The following is a 26,718-nucleotide window of genomic DNA, read 5'->3' as shown; positions in this document are numbered from 1 at the left end:
ATTTGAACACTGCTCCGAGAAACTTTTATTGCAAATCAAAATACCGGTACTTCCTTTTGCCTGTACGTACTATAATGGCGAGCCATAGTGCTCATATTGAAATCTGTCGTGCCCAGCTGTTTGAGAATTTTTTGTGGCAAGTGTATATGTTTGAAATTTATACTTGAATAGGATTAAGAAAGAAAATTATATATGGTATAGGTACAGTATTTGAATATAAACACTGTATAAAAGTAACTGATATAAGGTCTAATTTTCACGCAGTATAGAATACAGTATATTAAATCAACATGCACGTACACTCGCTACAAGAAGTACAGCATAATTTTTTGCTAGACAATGATACAACTTTAAACAATAGTTGTTTTCATGCCCCCTACTTGTTTTTTCTTTTTGAGGTCATGCCTCACCTTATCGTTAATTTTTAGGGAAAAGGAAAAATAGTATATTCATATAAATTTTAAGAGAACAATTAATTAGATGAGCATCACTACTTAAAGATCTTGCCATCACTAAATTTTCGACCCTTGCGGTCTTCTCCAATCCACTTGAAGTACTGGTCAACCAACTTCTTGGTTTCTTCTGCATTGGGGTCCAATTTCCGCCAATCGTAAGACTCATAGTCGACTGTCCAATCTTCACAAAGCTGTCGATAAAAAAATGTTTTCCCATGATGAAAATTTTAGATGAAATCATTCCACTATAACACAATAGACTGTATAACAATAAAGCACACGGTATTTCACATTATCAACAATGTGCAGATCAGTAAAGCGGTCCAAGTTAAGCTTTTAATCACCAACACCACTAACATGTGAAAATCACTCATCTACAGCAATTTCCAAAGTGTATACTGTATTTCTAATACCAATTGCAGTCTTGAGTGATATGAAAAAACTAATAATGTAAAGTTATGTACTTACTGGGAATACCAGGTCTTGTCCCCTCCAGAACCAAATTCCAGAAACGTTGTTGTTCCCGTCTTCACCAAATATACACATAGATGCAAAGGCATTCTTACGAAGTTTGTCAACTCGCTGGAACATACCTGGGGGGGAGGTAGGAGTAAAAGTAGTTCATTATCATAATGAAATTTTAAAAATTAGAATACCAATTGTGAATAATTATTCTTTAAAACTGCCATATCCATTTAATTTTCCACAATCTTGCATCCTTTACACCAGGTATGGGAAACCTGCAGGCCATAAGCGACCCAGACCATGTCTTTGTGCGGCCCGCAGAGAGATTGAGTAATTCTATTTAATGCAGCCTGCAGTTCAGTTACATGCAGCCAGCTTATGGTGAGTAAAGCAACATTTATCAAAAGAATAAATACAAAAACAAAAAATTAAATCAAGAGTGAGAAACAATATACAGTATGTATGTTGTGTTAATAGTAAAGAGAAACAATTGAGACCCTACAATTGTGTGTAAATGAGGCAGAAAGTCAGATCAGCAACCTGGGACTTGGGTCACATTTTTTGTAGTGCCTTATGGCAGCAGGGTCTACCATTAGACAACACATTATGCTTCCAATATCCTCCCAGGCAATAGTACCTCTGTTTGATACTACCTACTACAATATAAACATTTTAACTTGTACGAGTTTACGGGCCAAGTTCAGCGCGGTCTGCTTGATGGATTAGCTGCTTATGTTGCAGGGGGTCACTTGGAAATTAACAAAGGTTGGGTAGGTCCAAGTAGGGTCACATGTGGTGGTCACATGGGTCAAAGGTAAAGGTCTCTGCCTTGTTGACAATCTCCATAGTACCCTATCCTTCATGCCTGGCTGTCTGTTGTACATACGTATTTATTCTTGTGTATTAACATTACCTTTAAGTAAGGTAGCATATAAATTTTGGTGGGTTGGCCCACAGAAAAATACCTAAATCATAATGTGGCTCATGACTTGAGGAAAGGTTGCTCATGCCTGCTTTACACCTATGTTTCAGATTCTGTATAGTGGCAGCCTCCAGGTTAGTGATTAATTAGGTCTCCGTTATATACATACACAACCAATGTAAAGTGGGCAAAAATAGTTCTTGAACGAAGTGTCATGAAATACGACAAAATGAACTAGAAATCTTAATGTTGCTTTCTGAGGAAGTAATATTGAAAATTAAATTACTTCCTTTTCACCTGTAAATAATTACAAAAACAAGCAACATACATTATTACAATTTATCGAGTCACTTTGCAACCAGGCATACCAACCATTCTTTGATGACAAGAGCCATTAGCGCTCTTCTGAAATATCATGACCAGCTGTTCGAGAACTTTTATTTCTGACTGTATATGCATGCATGAATTCTAATAATTAACAGCAAGTATCAAAAAAGTCTTTGTGATGACCTGAATACTTGATCCCTCCAAGTCATAAAAGTCCAAAATAAGAGCAAATATACATTTTCCATTCATTCGTTGTCATTCATTCTTACTATTGTAAAAGTTGTTCTTTGATAATCCCCTTCTATTACAAATCTGTTCTTCCTTTTTTGCTTCACACATGTCAGCACCACTACCGTAATCCATTTTCTGTTCATTCTCACACACTACTTGTTCAAGGTTACTTTACCTTTTGTATGTTACGAGTTTGACATATTAAGGGTATTAAAATCCATGGGAATGATTTCTTTCTAATAAATTAATACCCAAGCAAAACATTAATAAAATACATCCATGAACAATCTGTTGGGTCAGCTTCACTATTATCGTACTGCTAAAATAACTCTTACTTACCACTAACCAGATTGCAAGTCATGAAGATTTTTGAAAGCTCCTCTGCATATCTGTAAAGAAATAATGCTATCAATATATGGTGTACCAAAACGAATGGTAAATTTGGTTTGTCTATATATATATATATATATATATATATATATATATATATATATATATATATATATATATATATATATATATATATATATATATATATATATATATATATATATATATATATATATACACACACACACACACACACACACACTGTATATGAAGTGTTAAGTGATGTCAGGTAACCCAATACTCTACATACTTTTTTTTTTCAAGCACATCTTCAAAATTTTATATACAGTACACAATTCCAGCTACAATTTAAATGCCACCAGCATATGAATAGATACCCACAACTGTCCATTCCAATGGTTACTCATTTGCCCACAATTGGGGTAACAAGTCGTAGAGGAAGTTATTGCTTTACCCTTTGGTTGACCCCAAGCTACTCAATATACAGTGGCCAGGAAACACATCAAAGGGGGTACATTAATTACTGTACTATGTAAAGGAGCATCATTTCTAAACACTAAGTGACCTTATACTGATGCACTCTATACATCATATACAAGCAGTCTCCGAGTTATGACCGTCTAACTTAGATCATCCGCACTTATAAACGTTGGCCCAATAGATTTATCCCCAAAATTTGTATTAAAATTAAATTGTTTACAAAACCTGTGCTTTCATTATTCTATATTGTTTAGCATCACTTCATTTACAGTATTTATATTATTTATGTATAGGATATTGTTGTTTTGTATGGGTGGGGTTGAGCTTTAGCTTAACCTAAACTATGGAATTAACACAGTTCTGACTAACAAGCAAATCGACTTATGATCAGGGTCCAGGAACGTAGTCCTGTTGCAAGTCAGGGACTGCCTGTACAACTTTTCATTCACAAATAAAGACGAACATGAAACATGGGACTAGCTCTGTAGACCCTTTAAATCCTTTCATTATTTACCCATTCACTACAGGACTGGCACTTTTAATATTTTATTTGGCTAACGCCAGACGATTCAACTCGGTGCAGAGGCAACCCAATACACAAGAGGTTAGTACACCCCACTAACCCCCTTGGTATAGAAGCAATCCCACACACAAGGGATTAGTAGACTATCTCCACTAACCCCTTCACAATAGTGCAGCCTCATTATATTTTATTCAGGGCCATAATCAAAGACAACTGGAATCAAGCGCAATTGCCGCATCGTTCTTAATTTCTTGTCAATTACAGTACTCATTGTTAAAACCTGTACTGAAGTGGAACATAAAAAATTTTCCTCGTGGATTTTTTAGATCGATTTCAATCTAGGTATGCTCTTAGATTTCCCATGACTGGAGAAAGCTTTGGAAAAAATAAATAAAAATTTGAGAAGAAAACTCTTAAAGTATATAAAGGCATTTTTAAAATAGCTTCATCAAGAATGTTTCAATAATAAGAAGAAAATACATTGAAAACCTGCAGATGCATTAGTAAATTTGTTCAATATTTGTATTCTTATTATATGTGAATATGCCAAACATACTAACAGTTTGTTAAGGTAACCTATGTTGGTATAGTTAGGATAGTGAACAGGCCTTGGATGAAATTTATATAATTTTACCATACATGAAAAATTTTCCATCGTAACTGCAATAAAATCAAGAAGTTATCCCTTGGCAAGTATACAGAAGCAGGATGACCAGCCATACTGAAAGGCAAATCCAAGTTTTCACACCTGTCACAAAATCATCTACAAAGGACACCCAGAAAGCACTAAATTGTTTGAATTTTTAATTCTGTGATAATTTACTATCAGGGTGATTACTCCTTAAGCTTGCTTACGAGTATTTTCACTCCTGACAACCTAGAAATGATTATCTGGTAGCAATAATGCAATCCCAATCACACCACAAGCTGTGCTAATATAGATGTGGAACTTTTGCCTAATAAATTTATATAAAGTAGAATATAAAAATTATGGTCAAATTCTCATGAATGCCCTTAGCTAATTCAAGAGGGTTTGAATACTAACAAAAGTAGATTTTTATACATTAAATACATATGAGTATTTGACATTTGTTGGAGGTGCATCTGAGTAAATTTTACAAAACACTTGACCATGTCTGCCATTAAAGGGTAATACCAGTTACTTACTTGTACTCACAGTACCAGATGGAGTAGTGTTCTGGATCAAACTTCTCCCAGAAGTAAGGCACAGATTTATCTTCATCATTGTTGGAGTAGAACCTTTTGAAGTCATCCATGTTAAAGTTTCTGTAAGATCAATATTAATCAGACTAAGGAAAAGGAAAACAACCTCTATTCACAAGTTAACCATCTAAAAATTTATATACCGTTGCCAGCAAAGCATTTTATATTCGTCTATATACAAGCCGAGTGACTTCTTAATATTATCTTAGAAATACAATTCAATTTCCCTACAATTGTGAAGCATTAAACTTACTACTAATTTAATGAAGTCCCAAAGTTATTAATTAGACCCAAAATTCAAAGACAAGTACAGTACATCATGTGTTAATGAAAAGGAACTGAAAAAATCAAACAATATTGTAACAAACCAAGATTTGGTCCTATGCTGTCAGCACAAAGGATGTTGGTGGTGCCTGGCAAAACATTAAGCGAGTCAACTAGTAGGATTGGTAACTGTTCTGTTGACTGATACAGCTCAACAAACAACCTAGTTTTAAGCTGTATCACAACAAACCCAGACAAAACACAGCTACATTGTTCCCAATTTAAAAGGTTAACTTACACTGAAGAATATGAGGAAGATATGACAAATATTAACACATAATTGCATATACAGTACAATACAATACATTACTTATAAAATCCACATAATTCAAAATTCAAGTAAAAGCATCCTACTTCCTGTCAATTAACTTCAACTAAATGGAATAAATCTACTAACGTACTTTAACTAGTTTCAAGAAATGGCCTTAACATTTCATTAACGTTGTGCCCTACCAATGCCAAAATATAAATGAGCTAACCAGAAGTTCAGGAAAGCATTCCTTCTCAACAATATCCCAATTGAAAATTAAAATCAGAGTGGTCTTCAGTATATATCAGCTTTTACATCACACAATGATTTAATCAGAAACATCTCAGATTTACCTGTTACAGGGCACATAGGCAAATGTTTCTTCTTGTATCCTAAGAGTTACATAAAAATAGGAAGTGCAAGTACAATTCTGTAATAATACTATATTTTTTTATTTGCCATTTGAGTACACACTACAGGAAATAGAAAAACCACTGATCACTGAACTACATAAAGGGTCAAGTACCTGAACAATACAGGAATATGATAGAAATAGTAGTGCACAGGATGAAAGGCACACACAAGGCACCAACAGGTTACTCCTATTCGGATTATACAATCCATTAGGTTACCTGATAGTAGTGCTATATATTACAGTGCATGTGTGTGATTATATATGCTGGTAATTTTGCAAAACAACTTGCAAACAGACAACCTAAACTAACCTTATGGTTAGGTTAAGTAAGAGGTTAGGCTAGGATGGCTCATGTAGATTGATACACAGTTATGTGGTCCTGTTTTGTTTTGAACTTTGGTTAGCCTGTTTGTAATTTATTTCGAAAAATTACCGGCATGCATGCTGGGAATTTTGCAAAATAGCCAAGTTCACAAAAAAGAAAAACAAAAAAGAAAAGTAACACACACACACCGTCAGGCAGTGAGGTATCAGGGTTCTGTCTCCACATTCCAACACTTCACCTGTGGTGTTCCCCAGTGGACCAAGATGGGACCACTGTGCTTCCTCATCCTCATCAACGACGCTCTATCGGACACTCCACACAGGTGGATGTACGTGGATGACTGCACTGTGGGGGCTAGTGGACAACACCGCACCAGACTACTCATCGCTACAAGGTACCCTGGACAGGCTACAGGCATGGACTACAGAGAACCAGGTCACCATCAACCACACCAAAACCGTAGTCATGCACATCAATACCGCCACCACTCCAGTGCAAGCTCCAGCAGTCACAGTGGGTGCCCATCCTCTCCAGTTAGTGCAGTCTGCCAAACTCCTGGGTGTTACCATAGACCACAAACTGGACTGGAAGGCCCATGTAAATAACACAATCAAGGCAGCCTCGTACCGACTCTACATGCTACGACGACTTAGGTCACTTGGGACACCCACGCCAGAGCTGAAGACTATCTACAACGCCTTTATTCTCCCCAAACTAACGTATGCTTCACCAGCCTGGTCATCTTCTCTCAACTCCACCCAACAACGTCGACTAGAGAAGGTACAGAAAAGTGCCTCCAGAATCATGCTCGGAGCAGATTACTCCGGCTACATCAACACTTTCTCCACCCTGGAAATGCCATCCCTCAGTGACCTCCACCACCAAGCACTAGCAAGGTTTGGCAGTGGACTACTGCACCACCCTCGTCATCGCCACCTCCTGCCACCAGCAGCTTCATCATGACAACGCGCCTGCCCATTCTTCACGTCTCATGCTGGGTTTTTTTTGGCAAAACATCGTATCACCCAGGTCTCTCAGCCCCCCTACAGCCCAAATTTGGCTCCCTGCGACTTCTGGCTTTTCTCAAAGCTAAAATCGCCGTTGAAAGGGAAGAGATTTCAGACCGTGGATGAGATTAAGGAGAATGCGACGAGGCAGCTGATGAAGATCCCGAAAGAGGACTTTACAGACTGTTTTGAAAAGTGGAAGGGATGCTGGGAGAAGTGTGTGAGGTCCCAAGGGGAGTACTTTGAAGGGGACTAAGGTGCCATTGTCCTAGGTAAGCAAAATTTTTTTTAATAGTAAATGGCTGGATACTTTCCGGACAGACCTCGTAAACCTGGAGGCAACTGCGAGATAACCAAATTCTCTGCCTGAAAAATGCGCTATAACAGCAGGTGTGCAGATTTTGATGGAGGCATGATAACGAAAATCATGATAACCAAGTGCGCTATAACCAAGGGATGGCTGTATATACTGTATATAATACATTTTCAATTAATGTTAACAATGGAAATTAATATGCACAAAAAGACTCTCAATATAAAAAATAAACTATTAACAGTAGTAGTAATATTGAATCAAGGTTTTATTGGACCATAATACTGATTCAAGGTTTTATCAAACGAATTACAGGTATTGCAAGAGGATATCACATGATATAGCACCAAATATCAGAGTATGAACACATTAAAACTTTTTTGTTAATCTCAATATTTTTTCCCAGAAATATTTACCCAATTATTAATTATGCTGTATCCAATTTATAAATGCAGCACAGTAAATGCATACTTCTATACAGTATCCAAGAAAAAAATTCTCTAAATTATATTTTGATCATAATTTGTCGGGACTCAGCACTTCAATATACGTAGTTAAAACTAAGCATGAGATAAGCAAGTACAATGACTCGGGGCTTTCAAAATCTACTACAGTACCTTAATCCATTTATAACTCACTGGCAACCACTTAAATGTGGCATTTCCTTACCTGGAAGTCTTCAATAACCAAATTTATATGACAGCTGGTTTTTCACAAATACTCCCAATTTTCTGTTCACTTGAGTAAGAATCTAGTCCACAATTGAATACAGTGGTCCCTCCATTAACGAGCACAATTGGTTCCACAGTCACTCGTAAACTGAATATTTCAATGGGATATTGGGTTTATGGTTCCATATCACAGAATTCCCTTAAAACTAATTAAAAAGTACAGACAAAGTACTGTATACCAGTAATAGAATTAACAATATGTATTTAGGATGGTGTGTGCATGTAAATGAGTAAAAATAAATGAAGAAAGTTAAGTATATCTACCCAAAAATACGAGTTTAAAAACTTGCACTTAAATGTACTTCGCTTTAGGACTACAATTTTTATCTCTTGTGCAAAATATATGATGTCTATACCCATATTCAAATTATTCGCTGTTTTCCAAGGATTCCAGCAATACAGGTTATATTTTGCTAATTTTAGTCTGACATTTTATAAGATAAAAACTAAGCCTAAATCTACCTTCACCCTGTTCTGGGAATGCTTCTTAGCCGAGAACCCCCAAAATTTTGTCTGAATCTTCCAAAATCCGGGTCCAGATGTTTTTACTTAAACCAACACTGCACTATATTATCATTATGTTAACTAAATTTCAGAATGACCAATAATTTTAATGTAAAAATGCAAACATATTCAAAAGCACAACTTTCTCAATACTTACTCCACTGGAAACAAAGATAAAAATATAACCGATTATTGGCGGACGAGTCGGTCAGCTGAAGCGCGCACCAGACGTGTTTCTCGTAAGGCTGTCGTTAATAGAACTGAAAGTCCTTACAGGAGGTAACTCGTTAGCTGAAATCTCGTAAACTGAACCGCTTGTTAATGGAGGGTTCACTGTACTGTACACTCGGTAAAAAACTACAGCTACATTTCCTGCGTGAAACAAACTGACACTACAAACGAAGTACTTAAAAAAGCCCCCCAGGCATTCCTCGCATTGGTAGCCCTGCGCGTGTATGGGTTCGGCCACACGTGCTCAAAACAAGTCAGCGTTAGTGCTGCCACACTAAAACATTGTGAGCGGTATTGTAGCACCCCCAAGATTGTGATTTAAACAGGCTTGAAATAATGTATAAAATAGAGGTGGATGGTATTTTCTGACCTAAGGCACGATATTGCACAACCCAACATGTTTGAGGACCTCCATTCACGGCATGTTCCATCTGGAGTATAAAATTTTAAAAGCCCTATCAGTAGTAACATCAAAAGCAAAATGTTTACATTAAAAATCTTATTACATATGCTAGAGCATAACCTCATTAATACATTATTTATGATGTAATCTGCATCAATATGACAAATGACTTGTTTTTGTTGTTTGTACATCTCCCATCTTACTTCTATGCTACAAGGTCATACACACATCAATTGCCAATTGGACAGAACATCCTAGCATCACCATGCTGGTTCCCAGGGATGTAATATTCATCATTAATTGATACTGTACCATACAGTAATGTATAATAACTACGGTAAAAGAAAAAATTTGCGGTATAAAATCCAAGTCACCACCTCTCACTCTTTGCACTATCAAATAAAGCTCTTTTGTTCTAACTAGCACATCACTTTCCTTTCCCTTGCAGAAGCTGAATCAATAGTGGCGAAGGCAGGGCAAACACTATACAGTATCCACTAGGAGAAATAAGCAAGTGTGACTGTGTCCCAGTCACACACTATAACTACAATGGACAAGGTACAACATTGAACTGAAGCACAGCTCGTATAGGCTGTAACCTGTTCATTGCGCATTCATTTGACCATTATTACTTAAAAATATAAGTCATTATTTATTAAATTCTTTTGGAAGTTTAAAGATATATATGCCTGTATATCCAAATGATAATGAAAGTGCCTGTGTTCACAATAAAAAGCATAGTAACTCAAAGTGTAAAAGTATTCCTCTATTTACTTACTATACTTTCTGCATAAAAAAATTTCACAAATTATAAAGAACTTTGGAATAAATTTTCTATGTACACAAGCAATTTCCACACTTACAAAAAAATATATTTTGCAGCAGAAAAGAACATCACTAATGCACATCCCAACTTTCCCACATATTGGAGTTGGCTGTTTACAGGCAAATGTGACAATTTGTTTCACTGCTTATTTTTGCATCCATCCTCTCCATTATGAAACCCAAAAGCAAATCACCTACAGGAGTTACTCCAGGAATGAGAGCACGTCACTATTTTGTGACATGAAAACGTGACCATTTAATGGACATAAATTGAGCACATAGCCTTGTGCCACTAACTGTAAAAACAACGATGCATCATATGGCACGAATAGTATTATGAAAAATGCTAAGTGCCTGACTTGTGATTTTATCACTAGAGCAGATAACTTGCATTATTTCTACTGACAACAGTTTTGTTTTGCAATATAGAAAATTTCATACTCCATCTGTATTTTGAGGGCCATCCATATATTTTTGAGGAATTTTACTCCTAGCAATTTTGATGTCGCGTAACCTCCTTGAAGTACAGTACTGTACGTGTTTTTTTGCGCATTGGAGGATTGATCGGCGAATCACTCTACTGCAGTTATCAGGTTAAATTGTTAAGTTAGCAAATTGACATTTCAATTTATCTGTTTCCACAACCCTACTTGTGAAGAAATTATGTATTTTATCTACAACAGATCTGCTCTTCGTGACTCTAGGCTTTCCTAACCGATTTGGTTGGCTCAAGATCTGTTGCAATAGGTCTCTGCCTCCACTGGCAACAGACAATTTTAGATCTCTCAGAGACAATCCAGATCTGCCAATAGTTTCTGCCATACCAACAGATAAGTGATTAGAAGCTACAAGTGGGTCTAATGTCCGTGAATTAATTCTTCCTTGCTCTTCATATTCCCTAAGTGCAACGAATGATTTGTATGTAAAAGAGTAATCCTTCAGAGTAAGTTGCAGATCACTTTGAGATTTAATTACTAGCTTCTGTAAGGCTTGTACATCAGCAAGAGCATCATGTGCATTATATGATTCCTTAAGAATGTGTGTAACCAATGTCTCCTGTTTGTGATTTTCAAGGTTTGGGTAAGCCTTTCTGAACAAGGGAAGAGTATCAATAAAGCCCACAACTAATTTTTCAAAATCTCTTTCCAATCTGTACCTCTTGATAACATTCAAAAGTCTACTAGAATCAAATCTATAACAATTGTGTGCCACTAAAGCAAGAGGTGAAACAGACTGAAGCCAAGTGAGGAACAAGTGCAATACTACTTCTGGATTTTTAGCATCGACTTTCACATGATGATGGTACAAGGATCCTGACTTGAAAGTCAGCCCTGTAATTTCAGATGCCTGCCATGATATACTTTTAGTAGGTAACACATAATTATTGAATTTTTTCTCTCCAATCACAGCAGACAGCTGGACAATGTCACTATCCCCTTGAAACCCAGTAGTTTCTAAGTCAAAAAATACCAAGTTAGGAATATTTTCAATATGCTCCAATAAAACCTTCTCAACCACTGAAGGAACCAAAGTGGGATCTGGAGTCAACCCACTTCCATCTGTGCTGGGCTGTCCATCCCCAAGCTGGGCACTACTCTCATTCAACCTAAAACACAATATGTGTCTAAATATCCTTTCTTCAGAAAACTTACCTTATATATCAATGCATCATATACTAATGCCTACCTGATATGGTCACCATTTAAAAATAAGGAACAATATTAAGACATTATCCTCCCCATCATGCTGATCTTTACTACAGGTAGTAGTTTTTGAGGAAGAAACTAGCTGATGCTCTCCTAAACACTTACCCAACTGGGAGGGCATCAAGAGGATCCCTAGGCTTAGGTGCTGGAGGTTCTGCAGCAGGCTCTTTCTCTTTCTTAGGCTGTTCCTTCTTTGGCTGCTCCTTCTTTGGCTTCTTCTCCTGCTGAACACAAGCAAGTTTAACATTTTCATGGTCCTATAACCCACTACCCAGAACCCCCCCTCACAGTCAGCAAGAATCCAGAAACCCAGTGAAAAAATTAAAATATTCAATAACCAGGCAAATTTTTCATACGACATATTGATATTTATGGTATTTAATCAATGTTTATAAATGGAAAATCTTGTAAGGAATCACTGAGCAAATAAAAGGGAAAATTTCATGTTTTGTTAAGTTCCAAGTTGAAATTAGTAATTTCATTTTCAATTAACACGCATTTTAATTATACAAAACACCATTTTCTAAATAAAAAGAAAATAATGCAGTCTCAGCTTTCCTATGGTAACAAAAACTACAAATTTATAAAGCATATAATAAGGTTGTAATTGATTTTATCAAATGAAAGGCAGCCAAAAAACAAATTTTATCCGCATTGTTTACTCACCACTTCATTCTGAGACTATATTTTTAAATTCTTACCAGTAACTATATTGAAGCAACCTTGCCTAACTTTGACTTTTAAACAGCAGTTGATGTTAGTTGGAGGAACAGTGGCAATCATTAATGGATGTTTGAAGTTACTAGCATTCCAGTCTTGCACATTTGGGGTGGACTTGGGAATCCTTACCAACCATTTACAGGGTTAAAGTACTCTGTACTGCATCTCTGTTGGCAGAACACTTAGTGCAAGAGATTAAGCATTGCCAAGTCTTACTTATATTTTTTTCAAGAGAGAGGGGGTTGAATATAGAGTTGATCATTCAGGTTTTACCCCCTTGGTAAAAAGTATGGACACATCAGATGGACTACCCAGCAAGATAGTGGATACTTTCACTGTCTGGTATCCAGCTGAATAGCAAGTGTTAAAATTTTCAACTTTATAATTACAGTATACAGTACATGGTACATTCACCAACAAAATACTCTCGACATATCTGGTAGCATCTGAGAAAACAGACAACATAAAAATATATACCTTGTAAAGGCCAAAAACCAAGTATTAAGTTACACTTTGATGTACCTTGCTTTATAGAACACAGGATAGATGAAACATTGCGTCACAATCAGAATATCTGTACGAGTACAGTAGTGCAATATGACGTGTTGAGAGCATTTTATCGGCAAGTATACATACATAAGATAAAAATAAAACCAGGTAACAAAAGGACTGAGTTGGACTATTATTAGTTACTGTTAGTCTTAATTTTCTCTATATTGTAGTTAATTTTTTAGCGTGACTCTCTGGAGCAGGGGTTCTCAAACTTTTTTCAACCAAGGACCCCTTATATACCATGACACATACAAATATTGTCAATAATCAATGAATAAATCCTAGTCCAGAGCATTTGTTCACTTCAAGCCACATCCAAAATATCCTGCGAATTGGAATCGCCAAATCTCTCACAAACGTTTAACACACCATTTTTCAAAAACTTTTTGCGGGCCCCAGTTTGAGAATCACTGGTCTGGAGGACGTAAGGTAAGCTATAGCAGTCCAAATGGTGATGATGTGGTGGTTGTCACCCAAAATGTTTTGGTTAGCATTTCATAAAGTACTGTGCAGTTTAGTTATTTCTTGCAAATTTGTTGATACAAAGTATCTGTATAGGTAAACATACTTATGTAGACACTATTAGTCTGGCTGAAGCTGTTGTTGATTTAAAGCATATACTCTGTATTACTATTTAAAAAAATAATTTTTGTTTGAGCAAATTTTTGGTTAACCTTAAGCTTTAAGTACTTTACTACTAAACTATTGATGAAAGAAGTTTACTATATCTTGTGTAAATTAAGAATTTGCACTTTTAATAGTACAGTAGTTTAAGTAAAACAATCATTGTCTATATAGTATTCTATACAGTATTGTAAATATCCATGGGTATGAAAGACACATTTTACCAAGGCTACCTATATACAATATAACACCTACTTAACAGACCAATAGGGGCTTGACTCCTTCATTTCTTTGAAATTCCCACTAACCCCCAAAAGTAGGGTAATCATCCTAACCTATTGATACAGCTTAGAGTTATCAAGAGGTTGATTTTTTCTAAAATATTTTCAGTAGCCTTCAGAAATTTGCCGTAACCCCATGCCCTGTATCCTTAAAATTTCCATAGGTACCATATTTAATTTTTAGAGTTAATTCCATGAAAAATAAAGTCTCCATAGACTTGTGTCATTGAAGCACATAGCAGCTGTAACTGCTTGGTTGTCTTTATCAGCCTACATTCTAGGCCAGTTGAACAAAATTCTAGTGAATACTGTATACAGTATTGTACAAGTATACCAAACCATTTGTCTTTGATAAATAAATAACCATTTTTCAGTTTAGAAAATTCCAAATTTAGGATATAGATAATGTAAAATTTAAATGTACAGTATACATAATGATTATAAGTAGTGTGTGAAGGTATTTTTCAGTTGAGAAAATTCAAAATTTTGGATATAAATAAAGTAAAACTTATATAATGTACAGTACAGTATATATAATGATTATAAGAATGTACAAGGTAAGTCATGGAGGGACAGTGTGTGCAGCCAAACAGGTAACATGTGGCTGCTATGTAACAACTTTTAAGAATGTTTCTTGGACAAAAATAGGAGAGGTGAATGACCATTTAAGTGTAAGCTACCTAAGATACTAGACTATTGCAGGAGAGCAGGTGTAAGTTTGCTGTCACCCTAGCCTAGAGTATTTATACAAAAATAAGCAAGTAAAGTATACTATCTGGCTGGATAATCTGAACCAGATTTTAAAAATTATTTGCCATGATGGGAAGTCACTACCCAGTGCATCCATAAAAGAAAGAGCAAACTCCATTTTGTACTTGCATAGACTTAGAAAATGGCAAGCATTACAAACTAACTAAAAGTTAGAATGATAGATGTCCAGGAAGAATGACAACCAGTTTTGAATTTCAATTTTTTTTAGTGTTCTAAATAGATATTTCAGATTAAATAATATGTTCCATTCCTTGGCTGTTCCAAAACCTCAAAGAGAGGAAACTTACAAGAGAATGGGATTAATTTATCCTTTGTTTGACGCTACAGAGCCGGGATAATCAAGCAATGTAGAAACACTTCAAAGGAATAACTCACACTACTACTAATCCCCTACATGCATGCTTTAATTATGAATGGTCTTCATCTCCCAGTCCCAAAATAGTCAATAAATTATGCAGATAATGCATGTCTTCACTAAGACTACAGTGCTCAAGGTCATTTAACAAAAAACAATTACCTTTTCACCGCCACCACCCTGCTTCATCTTGCCCTGAACCTCAGCAAATTTCTTGTTATCAAACTGGGCCATCTTTTCACACAGTTTGAAATCACCAATGATAGCCTTTACTTGGGGTTGGTTAATCATTGTGGTGAACCAACGATTAACATTCTGGAAGGGCTTGCGGAAAGCTGGTTCCAAGACATACTGCAAAATAAGAAACAATGTAACTATCCATTGATTTTTTTTTTAAATACAGATGTAGTCCAATTTGTACAATGATACTTTGTAAAATCTTATTTCAGTACCTGGTACAAGTGCAGCAGGGTGCAGCACACCGAGATGTCTGCTAGAGAGATGCGCTCCCCAACCAAGAAAGTGCGGGGCAAAAGGTGCGTGTTAAGGGCACCCAGTGCTTTTTTCACGTCCTCCTTGGCACGCTCAGAGTTACCTTTGTTGAACTGCATGATGCCAAGGCATGGGAAGACCCAGGTGCAAGAAGCTGGTAAAATTTCATTGTCTGCAATAAAATTGAAATATTTACAGAATTCACTGCCTTAGCATAATCTTGGGAAACTCCTAAGTTTACTGTACACTTTTCATAACACTTTCTATGATATTCATTGTACAATGCAAACAACAATCTTTATGGTACACTAGATATACTGTATAGAGTTGCTGGATCAAATGTTCCACAACCAGCACATCTGCATTTGACAAAATGATGCACTTCAGAAAAATACAGTATTTGGGGAAATACAGCATTTGGGGTCAGAAATGTGAGCGGAATAAGAAATTCCAATACTGTACAGGTATCTCCTAATTTACAATCTCCCTACCTATGATATCTCTCTTTAACGATGGTGATGTAATAAGACCACCCCCTATTTATGGTAAAAAAAAAATTTTCCATGAACGATAGTCATCGTCCAGCCAACGCAGAATATGGAAAGCATCTCTTGGTGCACTTGTCAGCTGCTGTCTACCCTCACGGTTACCCAGTGCACCACAGTCCCAATCTTTGTTCCATGGTTGTGATCATGCAGCTCAATGATAATTGGTCAGTATCCGTGTTGTTACTTACCGTATTTGCAGGCGAATAAGAAACTTTTTTTTTAATGTATCACAAATTACCCTGCGTCTAATGCACCCATATTACGGATGGGAGACCGAGCACCGTAGGTGCCTAGCTAGGGAGTCTGGGACGAGCAGTAGTCCACTAAGCACAAAAATTGTGTTACTAATAATATTACAAATAATAAAAAAATGAAAAACAAGCAAAATTATCACAATCTATTATCACAAACTTAGGGCAAATTTGCCAAAGACATAAATAATGGCTTACATTGGCTTAATGGCAGACGTAAGCTCACAACATCTCACTGTACCTCCTTCCCCAGCAAACGTAACCCACACCAGATGCATGTCATATTATCTAATGACTGTATTACCTTTAAGAAACATTTGATTATTATCTAACTGAAAAATGCCTCTATAAAGATTAAAGAAATGTTAATAGAAAGTTCAGCCGCCAGTCAGCCATTTGCAATGAGTCGATGCCAAAACACTAGCGACGGTGCTACACCCTGGTGGCAGATCGCGGCAACACAAAACATCGCAGCCAAAAATACGAGTTTCACATCCTGTCGGTAATTCTCTTGACCAAAATATAAACAATCCACACAGCTGCTCTGGTCAGAGGCAGAGTTGGTTAGTATAATGTTACTACAGTATATATGATTTCCTACTTGATTCCAGTATTGTATATATTGTATTTACATGCACAAAATCATGTTTTCTCCTACAAAATCACTTTCAATAATTGTATGATGAAACATATTAATAAAGATTCCACAAATTATCCTTGTAAATTAGGGGTGTGTCTCATGCGGTGGTGCGTCTTATATGCCGGCAAATACGGTACCCTTTATTTTACCTTAGTGAGAGGACATCACCAATGTTCACAATGTACTCTGTTTTGGTGATTGTTAAGTAGTTTTTGCTGGTTTTTTGTGACTGCAAAGTGCTTTGCCTCTGTTGTTGTTTACATGATGCGAGCAGTGTCAGCCGTTTCATTGTTCACTCCGTTTTGTGACAAGTGTTTTCGCTCTGCTTTTATGACTGAAGTGAGCAGTGTAACTGAAAATGTCTGGGAAGGCCATGGCACCCAGGAATACTGTCTCTCTGGAGGTGAAACATGACATTGTGAAGAGGTACTAGAATCCCCAGAGGCTGTGTGGGAGAGCGTCTCCACTCCACCTTCATGAGTCCCCTCAGCCTCAAAGGGGACATGTTATGATGAACAGGCTTGTTCTTGATAATGTGGTTAGTGCTGTTTATTGTGTTGTAGGTATAGTATTACTGTAGGAATTATATTTTCGGTGATGCAAGTGGGTCCAACTGGCTGGGAACGAAACCCACTGAAACCCAATGTTATAATGATCCTGATTTACGATATTTCAACCTGCGATGGATATTTTTAGGGGGAATGTAACCCCAATAATAAATTGGGGGATACCTGGACAAGACAGCATGGACATGAAAAGTACTGAACACAAATGACTAAGGTTTTTAAGGTGGTAAAAGTAAGTGGATGATAGAAGAGAATGGCAAGACAGAGGTGGTGGAAGAATGGGGCTATGGAGACAGCAATGTGTCTCCAAGGCCAAAACAGTTTTTAAGAGGACAGGTATACCCGAACTTACAAAAGAGTTAAAATTACAGAATGACCTTGACCTTTCTTAAATCTACCGTATGCACCCCCCCCCCCCCAAAAAACTCGTAAGTCAAGATACAAACCATGTTTTTATTTACAAATCTTAATGATGATAATAAACAAAAAATTTCTGCAATGGAGGAGACAGTACCTGAGAAAACTGCACCACTGGTTCTGATGCAGAACAAGACTGAGGCCCAGCCAAGTTACATGGAGTTATTTTCATAACTAATATCAACAGTAGCTCTACTACACTACATACAGTATACTGTATGCATCTTGAGATGTTTTGCTTTTAATGAATTTGATTTTTATATAATTTTATTTGAATAAATGTTAAACTTACACATTTAACATTTTATTCTTTCCAGTGATTCATGATGGAAAACCAATACTGTACTCTATTATACATGTAAACAGACTGGTGGTGGTGGTAGTACTTTAGTAGCAAAAAAATATATAATCATTAGCATATTTTCATCGTTACTAGGACTCCTATAAATGAATCTAGCGCATTTTGTTCAATTTCAGATTAAACTCTAGGAAAATAAACATCACTATCTCCAGTCAAAATATCTTAAGTCAGCATCTTGATACTGCTACACATAACAATCCTGTGAGCCATGATAAGTAAAATTAATATTTTTTGCTTGTTAACCACTCTTATACGCTGTTTATAATTTGACTTTATAAACTAACCAGGTCTGGTGCAGGAAGCCCCGAGATGTCTGTGTCAGCAACTCAGCATCTTCTGATGTAGAAAAAAATAGGGGTTTTCGTTCATAAACCAAAGGATTGGACATTTTTTTCGTAGCTGAATATTTATAAATTAAAACTTTGTAAATTTGGGTCTACCTGTACATATGATATTAATGTAATTGGAATGAATGGTATAATAGCGATAAAGGCGACAAATGTCTTGGGGTCTAAATTGTGGTCAGAGAACACTAGAAGACACCAACTTACCAGCAAAGTTCATCCAGGACACAATCTGAGCTTGGTCCATGGCAGACTTGCCACGAAGCTGTTCATTAGCAACGGCCCAAGAAATGGCATTGCTCTCAAAGATGCACTTGCCATCACTGGTCTCAAAGGCAGGCACCTACAAAATAAGATGCAAACAGCATTATTGCTACTGAATTTGACTTTTCAGAAAAATGGAAGAATTTTAAGAAGGAAGAGGATGGAGAAATAAATTACATTTTATCATCACCAATTTACGTAAATTTTCCAAGCTTACATGGGTTCGCCATGGTTACCTGATAGCAGCTGTCCATGCTGCAGTTTCTTTGTCAGAATTAGCTCTCCACACTGTACAGCCCTATTAGTTTCCTAATTTTAATGCCGTTTCTCACCTCTCCCTATGTCATTCTTGGCCTACCCCTGGCTCTCCTCCCCTCCACATTTAAGTTCGTGCACCTTTTGACTGTTGGTCTCCTTCATTCTCTCCACATGCCCAAACCATCTCAGCCAGTAGAACTGCCTCCACAAAGAACTTAATTCATTTAGTGTCATCCTTTTCAATTTCTTAAATCACTCTTTTCACATCTCACACGACCTGATCTAACAGCTTCATGCCCATGTTCTACCAATCTGGAACACTACAATCATCCATGACTGTATTAGTCAATTTGGTCACCCTCTACATCATCTGATGTTTTTTAGCATTTTTGCAATTATTCCCAGGCTTCCAGCATCATTTCATTCTTCACTTTGTCAACTATATTCTTTCCCCATTTCATTTCCAAGTTAAAATAGGTTTGCCTGCTAATTTTTCAAAATATTATATCTTCTAGTAATGTAACATTTTCACAGTGTAGCTGTCATATTTTTTTTTTGTAAATAATATCGTGTTTTACAGCATTGTTTAAATTCAAGTAGTAGAAAACAGTTTTTAAGCCAAAATCTCAAAGCCACCCTCAGTGTAGGCCTACACTGAGCTGATTGACCAAGACCTGCAGCATCAAGCACACAAGTACTGTATGCCCTTTTCAAAATGGACCGTCTGGCTTTGGAATTGTAGTTGCATTAACGTTTTGTGTCTGATCATGGCATATTTGTGAGTACACTGGTATAATCCATTGTAAGGTATTATATTGTTTTAAATAAATGAAAGAAATGATCAAGAGCATTTTCAGTCTCCCCTCAGTGGCACTGGGTAGAAGTTTTATGCAAAAATAGTACTTTGAATGCTTATATGATGCAGTGAGTCAAGTAATAACTCAATTCTAACATTTCCCAATTTATTCTTAGTTTCTCCTCTTATATTATCCTTATTATTCCCTCTCTTCCTCTCTCAACCTAGGTTACCAGAGAAGGACAAGCCGACCCTAGAGGGAGAGACTGACACCACACACCTCCCCCCTCTCCTTTCTCACACCGCCGTGGTCATCTCATCGCTCTCTCTTCTCCCAACTCCCATACACACACAGTTAAATAAATGTTCAAATAAATAAGGTGAAAGCGTAAAAGGGACAAGAACGTATGAATAAGAATAAGAGTAAACACTGAAAAAAGACATTACAATCAGGACAAACTAAATTACCAATTAATATATTGTAAAAAATTTTTAATACTTCCGATGGCTAAATTCTTTAAATTTAAAATGAATTAACGAAATTGGTCATGTTCATTACATTAAAAAGAAATGGTCAGTGACAATGTTGCACTTTTCCCCATTTTCAAAATACTAAAAACAGCATATTTCCACTTGTAAAAGCCCTCATATTCATCTTTATCTCCTCCTAACCCTGCCCCATTAACAGTCACTCCTGGGTAGCTACCTTACCTTGCCCAACGGGAACTTCTTCAAAAAGGCTTCAGATTTGTTGGTCTCGCCAAAAACAAAGTTGCTGTCAACATTGACCTTAGACCCACTGTATTGGGCAGATATCAGGACCTTGAAGGCCCTGAAGTTCTCTGGGTAAGTGTACAGCGTCTGCAAAAATAGTATATATTTATTTTTTCAGAGAGAAAAGAAAACGTGTCTAAATTATAGTTATGAGAATTGAGGTGTGAAAGGTTACATTAATAGCAAGAAAAACATGAGCTATACTAATTACAACTGCACGTGAAGTTGTGCATAAAACTGTGATAGAATTAGGGTAGTAAACCTTTAAGAAAATAAGCTGGGAAAATCATCAGGTGATAGGTGATCTTTGTTATATTTTGTTTAGGCTTATAAGGTAACCTTATTGCTTACTGTCTAGTGTTGGCTTTTACAAGTACTGTATACTTGGGTTGACTGATATTGGTACAGTATAAGGTTTTGATTTAGGTACTCTGAAAATCTACACTACTTATTTATTGTTGTATTTCAAATTCTGTTTTGGAATTGTGTTTATTTGAATTACATCAAGATTGGTTCCCCTGCTTATTTTACAGTAATATTAACTACCCTAATGATATCCAATTCGAGCTTAATCAGAAATACCCCCCCCCCCTCCTAGTAAGGGTGTTTAATTATCAGGTGAAATAACCTGAGGCTACCAATTATCTTTAGGCAATTTATTTTATATAATTTTTGTAGTGTAATTTCTGCCAGCACTAGTTTTAATATCAAAGTACCATACTGTGTAATGGTAAGCTGTTCCACATCCCATTATACATTATTCTACTACCTTAGTTGTGCAGGTCAAGTCATCAGCACCCCTAACAGCACTTCAATAATACATTCATATATAACTACTGTATTACCTCATATACTACATTTATATACTGTGTCTACATACATATACAAAACACATACAGGTGCAGATAAAGAATAATTGGAAATCCTCTCACAAATAATCTGAAACAAATTTATTAAAAATGTGACGATCTGCCCTCCATCCGTGCTCTATTAATAAAGGACTGTAATAGAGAACGGATTTGAGGGTAGACAAATGGCTCCCTGTCCCAGCTGCTAAAATGCCGTCAACTTTTAGAGTACCCACAGACATTCTAGGGTACATCCGCAAATAACCGAGAACAGTGAAGTAAAAATCCGCAAACTTAGGGGGGCCCCCTGTACTAGGTGATGCAACTGGTTTTTCTTATATTTTTGTCAATATTATTTTCTGGATGACCTGATATTGACTGACATTGCAGAATTAAGATAATAAAAGAAATCTTCCTTTGCATTTTGAAACCAGCACAGTGTTGACACCTGAAACCCACATACCAATGTACTTTCATTTTTTCAAGATTATTAAATATGTCCAGTTTTTTTGGCCACATACTGCAAGATAAATGTCTCACCTTATAAATACTGGATATCAACAGACATTCCAGATTAAGGAAATACAAAAGAAATACAAAATCTCTTCAAACAAGTTCTCAGCTAGCCTAATGTGGCATTTATTTTATCAGAGCGCTTGCAGGCATTTATCCATTATCACAAGCTTTCTTATCGCCGGGAAATCTGTAATACTTGCTGTGCTCTGCTTGGGATTTGAGCATTGCTAGTGCACCCGTATATTACACAAATATCTATAATTGTTGATACACTGGTCCTGGGACCAGATGCGAGTAAACATGGAGGTTACCAGATGACTCGTGTTACAACAGTGAGATCACAGAGCTGTGTAGTGTGATTGGTGAACTATCCTTACTAGTACATTATCCTTGCCCGCTACCACCAGGAGTTTTTCAATTTTGTTCATATTTTCCTGACGTCCTTATTACAGTAAGTTGAGTATTTTAAAAGAAGCAAAACTTTTTATTTTGATTATCAGTAGTTTTCTCATTTTTTAGTTTTTCTCTATCTACAATCATAAATCACCTGTAGTGGGCAGAGCGTGGAGGATGGGGGAAATGAATAAGCAAATAGAAATTGACAAAGTGTGGGCAAACCGATTCCCATGTGTGGGTGAATGGACCGTAAACCGTTTACTTGTTGGCAACAAGTGAAATACTAAGAAAAGTCTTAGAATTGTCTAAACTACCAATTCCAAAACTTAAAATCCGCGACCGAAATGATAATACCATTAGGTTTTAGTAAACTTCGCCTTTCAAAATACTATATGCCTGTAATGCTAATAACATGTAAGGTAAATTTATAGAAATTCACACAAGTTATAAAGTCAAAACTATGCTTTTCTAGTATATTTTTGTGTGTTTTGATTGATTCTGACCTTGATATCCATCAGAAATTGCCTGTTTTTTAGTTATCGCCCCCTTCTACCCCCAACAAGATAGAGGATCCTGTTGGGAACCGGGATTTTGGGTGGGGCGTTTCCTAACAAAAATCATGGCCAATTGAATACAAAACACAACAAAAACCATTAGAAAAATATATAAACCTACCCTTTTTTTGGATAACCTAACCTGACCTTACCTATCCTGACTTAACCTATCCTAACCTAACTCTCAGTGATTTTATGTAACCAGACTTTCACCATATGAAGGAATCACTTATTTCTTACCTTATTCCGAATTAAAATCTTTACTGCGGTCGGGAGAACACCAAGAGATCTAAAAATGCTATCGATTGTTCGTTTTTCCCAAAAACGCACAATTAACTCCATATAATTGAAGTGACATAAGCAAGTTTGCGGATGACACCAAAATAGGGCGGCAGATTAATTCAGGGTAGGATGCAAATGCACTTCAGGAAGATTTAAATAAACTGCAGGAGTGGTCAGAAAAATGGCAAATGAAATTCAACACCAGAAAGTGTAGCGTACTTAATATTGGAAGAACAAATACTGTCAATGTATACAGCCTTAACAACATCAATCTAGAGAAGTCAACTTGTGAAAGAGACTTAGGGGTACTTGTAAGCCCGAACCTACGGCCTAGAAAACAGTGCGTTAATGTTCGAAATAAGGCAAACAGAGTATTAGGTTTTACATCTAGAAGTGTAAGTAATAAGAATGCAGAGGTCTTATTGCAACTACATCTTGCGCTAGCCAGTCGATTATGCGGTTCAGTTCTGGTGCCCTTATTATAGAATGGATATGAATTCACTGGAGTCGGGGCAGCGAAGCATGATAAAAATGATTCCGGGACTTAGAAACCTTTCATATCAAGGTAGGTTACAGAAACTAAACTTGCATTCCCTAGAAAGACAAAGAATGCAGGGAGACATGATAAAAGTATTTAAGTGGGTGAAAGGAATCAATAAAGGCGATAGAGATAAAGTTTCTTATAATATCCGAGCAGGATAGGACTCGTAGCAACGGAATTAAGTTGGATAAGTTTAGGTTTAGGAGGGAGATAGGAAGGAACTGGTTCACAAATAAAGTGGTGGATGAGTGGAACAAGCTTAGCAACTTTGTAGTAAGTGCTGGAATGGTGGAAATTTTTAAAAGGAGGCCAGACAAGATTCATGAGTTCGACTAATTACCCAAATGTACCCAAATGTAGCAGCAATGAAGTCAAATAATGGTCCTACATGAATAAATCGGACTGCCAATCACTTCTCGTCTAGTATTTGGTGTCAAAGTAAAAAAAAAAATTGGAAAACTTAATTTAATCTGAGTTAATAGATTACGTGCTTGTACCGAGGGAGCGAGTAATTACCCAAATGAAGCTGCAATGAAGTCAAATGATGGTCCTACAAGAATAAATCGGACTGCCAATCACTTCTCGACCAGTATTTGGTGTCACGAAATCACAAAAAATTGGTAATCTTAATTTAATCTGAGTTAATAGATCGAGTGCATGTACCTAACCTAACCTAACTCAGATTAAATTAAGTTTACCAATTTTATAAATGACTTTATGACACCAAATAATAATCGAGAAGTGATTCACAGCCCGATGTACGCTTGTAGGACCATCATTTGACTTCATTGCGACTACATTTGGGTAATTACTCGCTCCCTCGGTACAAGCACGCGATCTATTAACTCAGTTTAAATTAAGTTTTCCAATTTTTTGTGACTTTGTGACACCAAATACTAGTCGAGAAGTGGTTGGCAGTCCGATTTATTCTTGTAGGACCATTATTTGACTTCACTGCGGCTACATTTGGGTAATTAGTCAGACCGAGATTCATGAATGATAGTGGTAGTAACTCTTGACAGGAGCTGCCATGCACAGGTCAACCGGCCTATTGCAGACTCCTTATTTTCTTATGTTGTTCTTATCACAGACTTCCATAGTCTGAAATGAATTTGAATTTTGAAGCATGAGACCCAAAATCACAATCAAATCTGATTGGGCAAAAAATACCACAAATTCTAAAAGCAGAAACCACAATTTATTTTAATTGGTTGAAAAAAAAAGCTTTTGATTGGTCGCGTGATGTTTACGGGAACGCATATGGGAGGTCGGGTAGGCGATAATGGCTGAAGATTAATGGAATTAAACGGAGAAAGATTTGGCATGCGCTATCTCCGTTATTATACGTTTCCGACGGTAATGTAATAGAAGAAACTTATCTTAAAATTTGACATGTTTCGAATATGATAAAAGAGTAGGTGGTAGGTATGTTGTGCAAACTACTATAAAAATACTAAAATGGACGAAATTTAACAACTTCTGGTGTTAGCGGTTCTCATACACTATCAAAAATCAATACAGTAGTCTCATATTGATTACTGTACACAATGGTTGATGTCATTGTGGTTCTCAATCTTTGAGTTATAATATAATTTGATTCACTTAATATGTCTGCCATCAGATTTTATTCCAAAATTATGTCTGCTGCCCGATTCTGAGTAATAACATCATCCCTGAATATTTTCTTTAAATAATGGGTAATGGAGGTTGGTCCCTTCACGTTAACCTATGTGTTTTCTGCAGCCAATTACAATCCGACCCTAGCCTCCTTGAAGGACCTTTAATGGCAGCTGCAATACAGTACAGTACTTTAATGGGACATTGCCAGCGGATTGCACATCAGATTTTTTTTTCTTTCTGTGCCAGCAGAATTTCCTTTGTGAATTAAATCCAACACGTGCATCATGATGCAATGACAGATGGTATAAAAGTGGCGATCCTTAGCCCTTCAATTTAACACATGTAGTAATTCATTCACTCCTGACATATTGTAAGTGTCTAGGCCAAGCCAAATATACAAGTAAGGTGAATATAACAATTTGGGACTATTTTAATTGCCGTTCAGTAACATTTAGAAGGCAACTCCAGATACAATGTGTTTTGCGTCCTTCATTATACAGTAATAGTGGATATTTTCTAAACAATGCTTTACTCCTCAAACATTATTCTGGCAACTAACAAATATGAGAAGGTTGTTCACACAAAGTCATAACGCATTTAATATTACCTTTACAGGTCAACTGCAGTAAGCTATAGGGCCACTTCAATCACGTACAAATACCATACAAGATTTCACTAGGCTCACGAAAGCCATCATACCGGCTGTACAATTTTCAAAGAATATCAGAAAAATTTCAATGAAACTGTCACTCCAACTACAACAAGTATTCACAACGAGTTTTTACAAACCATTACAGCGCACCCAATTACATCCACAGTTAATGATTGAAGAAATAACTTGGGATATATATGGACATCTCTGTTACTCACCCCGCTGGCTGCCATGGTTGTTGTGAGAGGACGGATCATCGTTGGCGCATGCGCAGCCTCTGCAG

General features: G+C 36.6%; 1 protein-coding gene across 4 annotated transcripts; it reads right to left on the bottom strand.

The window, feature by feature from the left end:
- Positions 1-446: 446 nt before the first annotated feature.
- Positions 447-26,718, bottom strand: LOC121858733 (elongation factor 1-gamma-like). Of its 4 annotated transcripts, none has more exons than XM_042355365.1 (10): positions 26,654-26,718; positions 20,964-21,113; positions 19,142-19,277; positions 15,768-15,979; positions 15,478-15,666; positions 12,118-12,236; positions 4,922-5,041; positions 2,740-2,789; positions 924-1,048; positions 447-646 (listed from the first exon to the last, which is right to left on the bottom strand). In XM_042355365.1, the coding sequence occupies exons 1-10, from the start codon at positions 26,690-26,692 to the stop codon at positions 491-493; spliced, it is 1,296 nt and encodes a 431-aa protein (XP_042211299.1). In that variant the 5' UTR covers positions 26,693-26,718; the 3' UTR covers positions 447-490. The 4 variants fall into 4 exon arrangements, with proteins under 4 accessions (XP_042211299.1, XP_042211300.1, XP_042211297.1 ...); XM_042355366.1 differs by having other exon boundaries at positions 12,118-12,233; XM_042355363.1 differs by lacking the exons at positions 447-646; positions 924-1,048; positions 2,740-2,789; positions 4,922-5,041 and adding an exon at positions 7,268-11,912.

This window comes from Homarus americanus, unplaced genomic scaffold, assembly GCF_018991925.1.
Source record: "Homarus americanus isolate GMGI-L3 unplaced genomic scaffold, GMGI_Hamer_2.0 scaffold74, whole genome shotgun sequence".
NCBI classification, from domain to species: domain Eukaryota; kingdom Metazoa; phylum Arthropoda; class Malacostraca; order Decapoda; family Nephropidae; genus Homarus; species Homarus americanus.
The sequence above is the reverse complement of the archived record's forward strand: the minus strand, read 5'-3'. Positions and strand labels throughout refer to the sequence as shown.

What these genes read in the sequence shown, in the direction of transcription:
- LOC121858733 (XM_042355363.1), bottom strand. Translation starts at nt 26,692, where the DNA reads ATGATCCGTCCTCTCACAACAACCATGGCAGCCAGCGGG. An exon ending in CAACCATGGCAGCCAGCGGG is followed by an intron (nt 21,114 to 26,653) that starts GTGAGTAACAGA and finishes CTATTTTTGCAG; the next exon opens with ACGCTGTACACTTACCCAGA. An exon ending in CCCTGCTGCACTTGTACCAG is followed by an intron (nt 15,667 to 15,767) that starts GTACTGAAATAA and finishes CTTATTTTGCAG; the next exon opens with TATGTCTTGGAACCAGCTTT.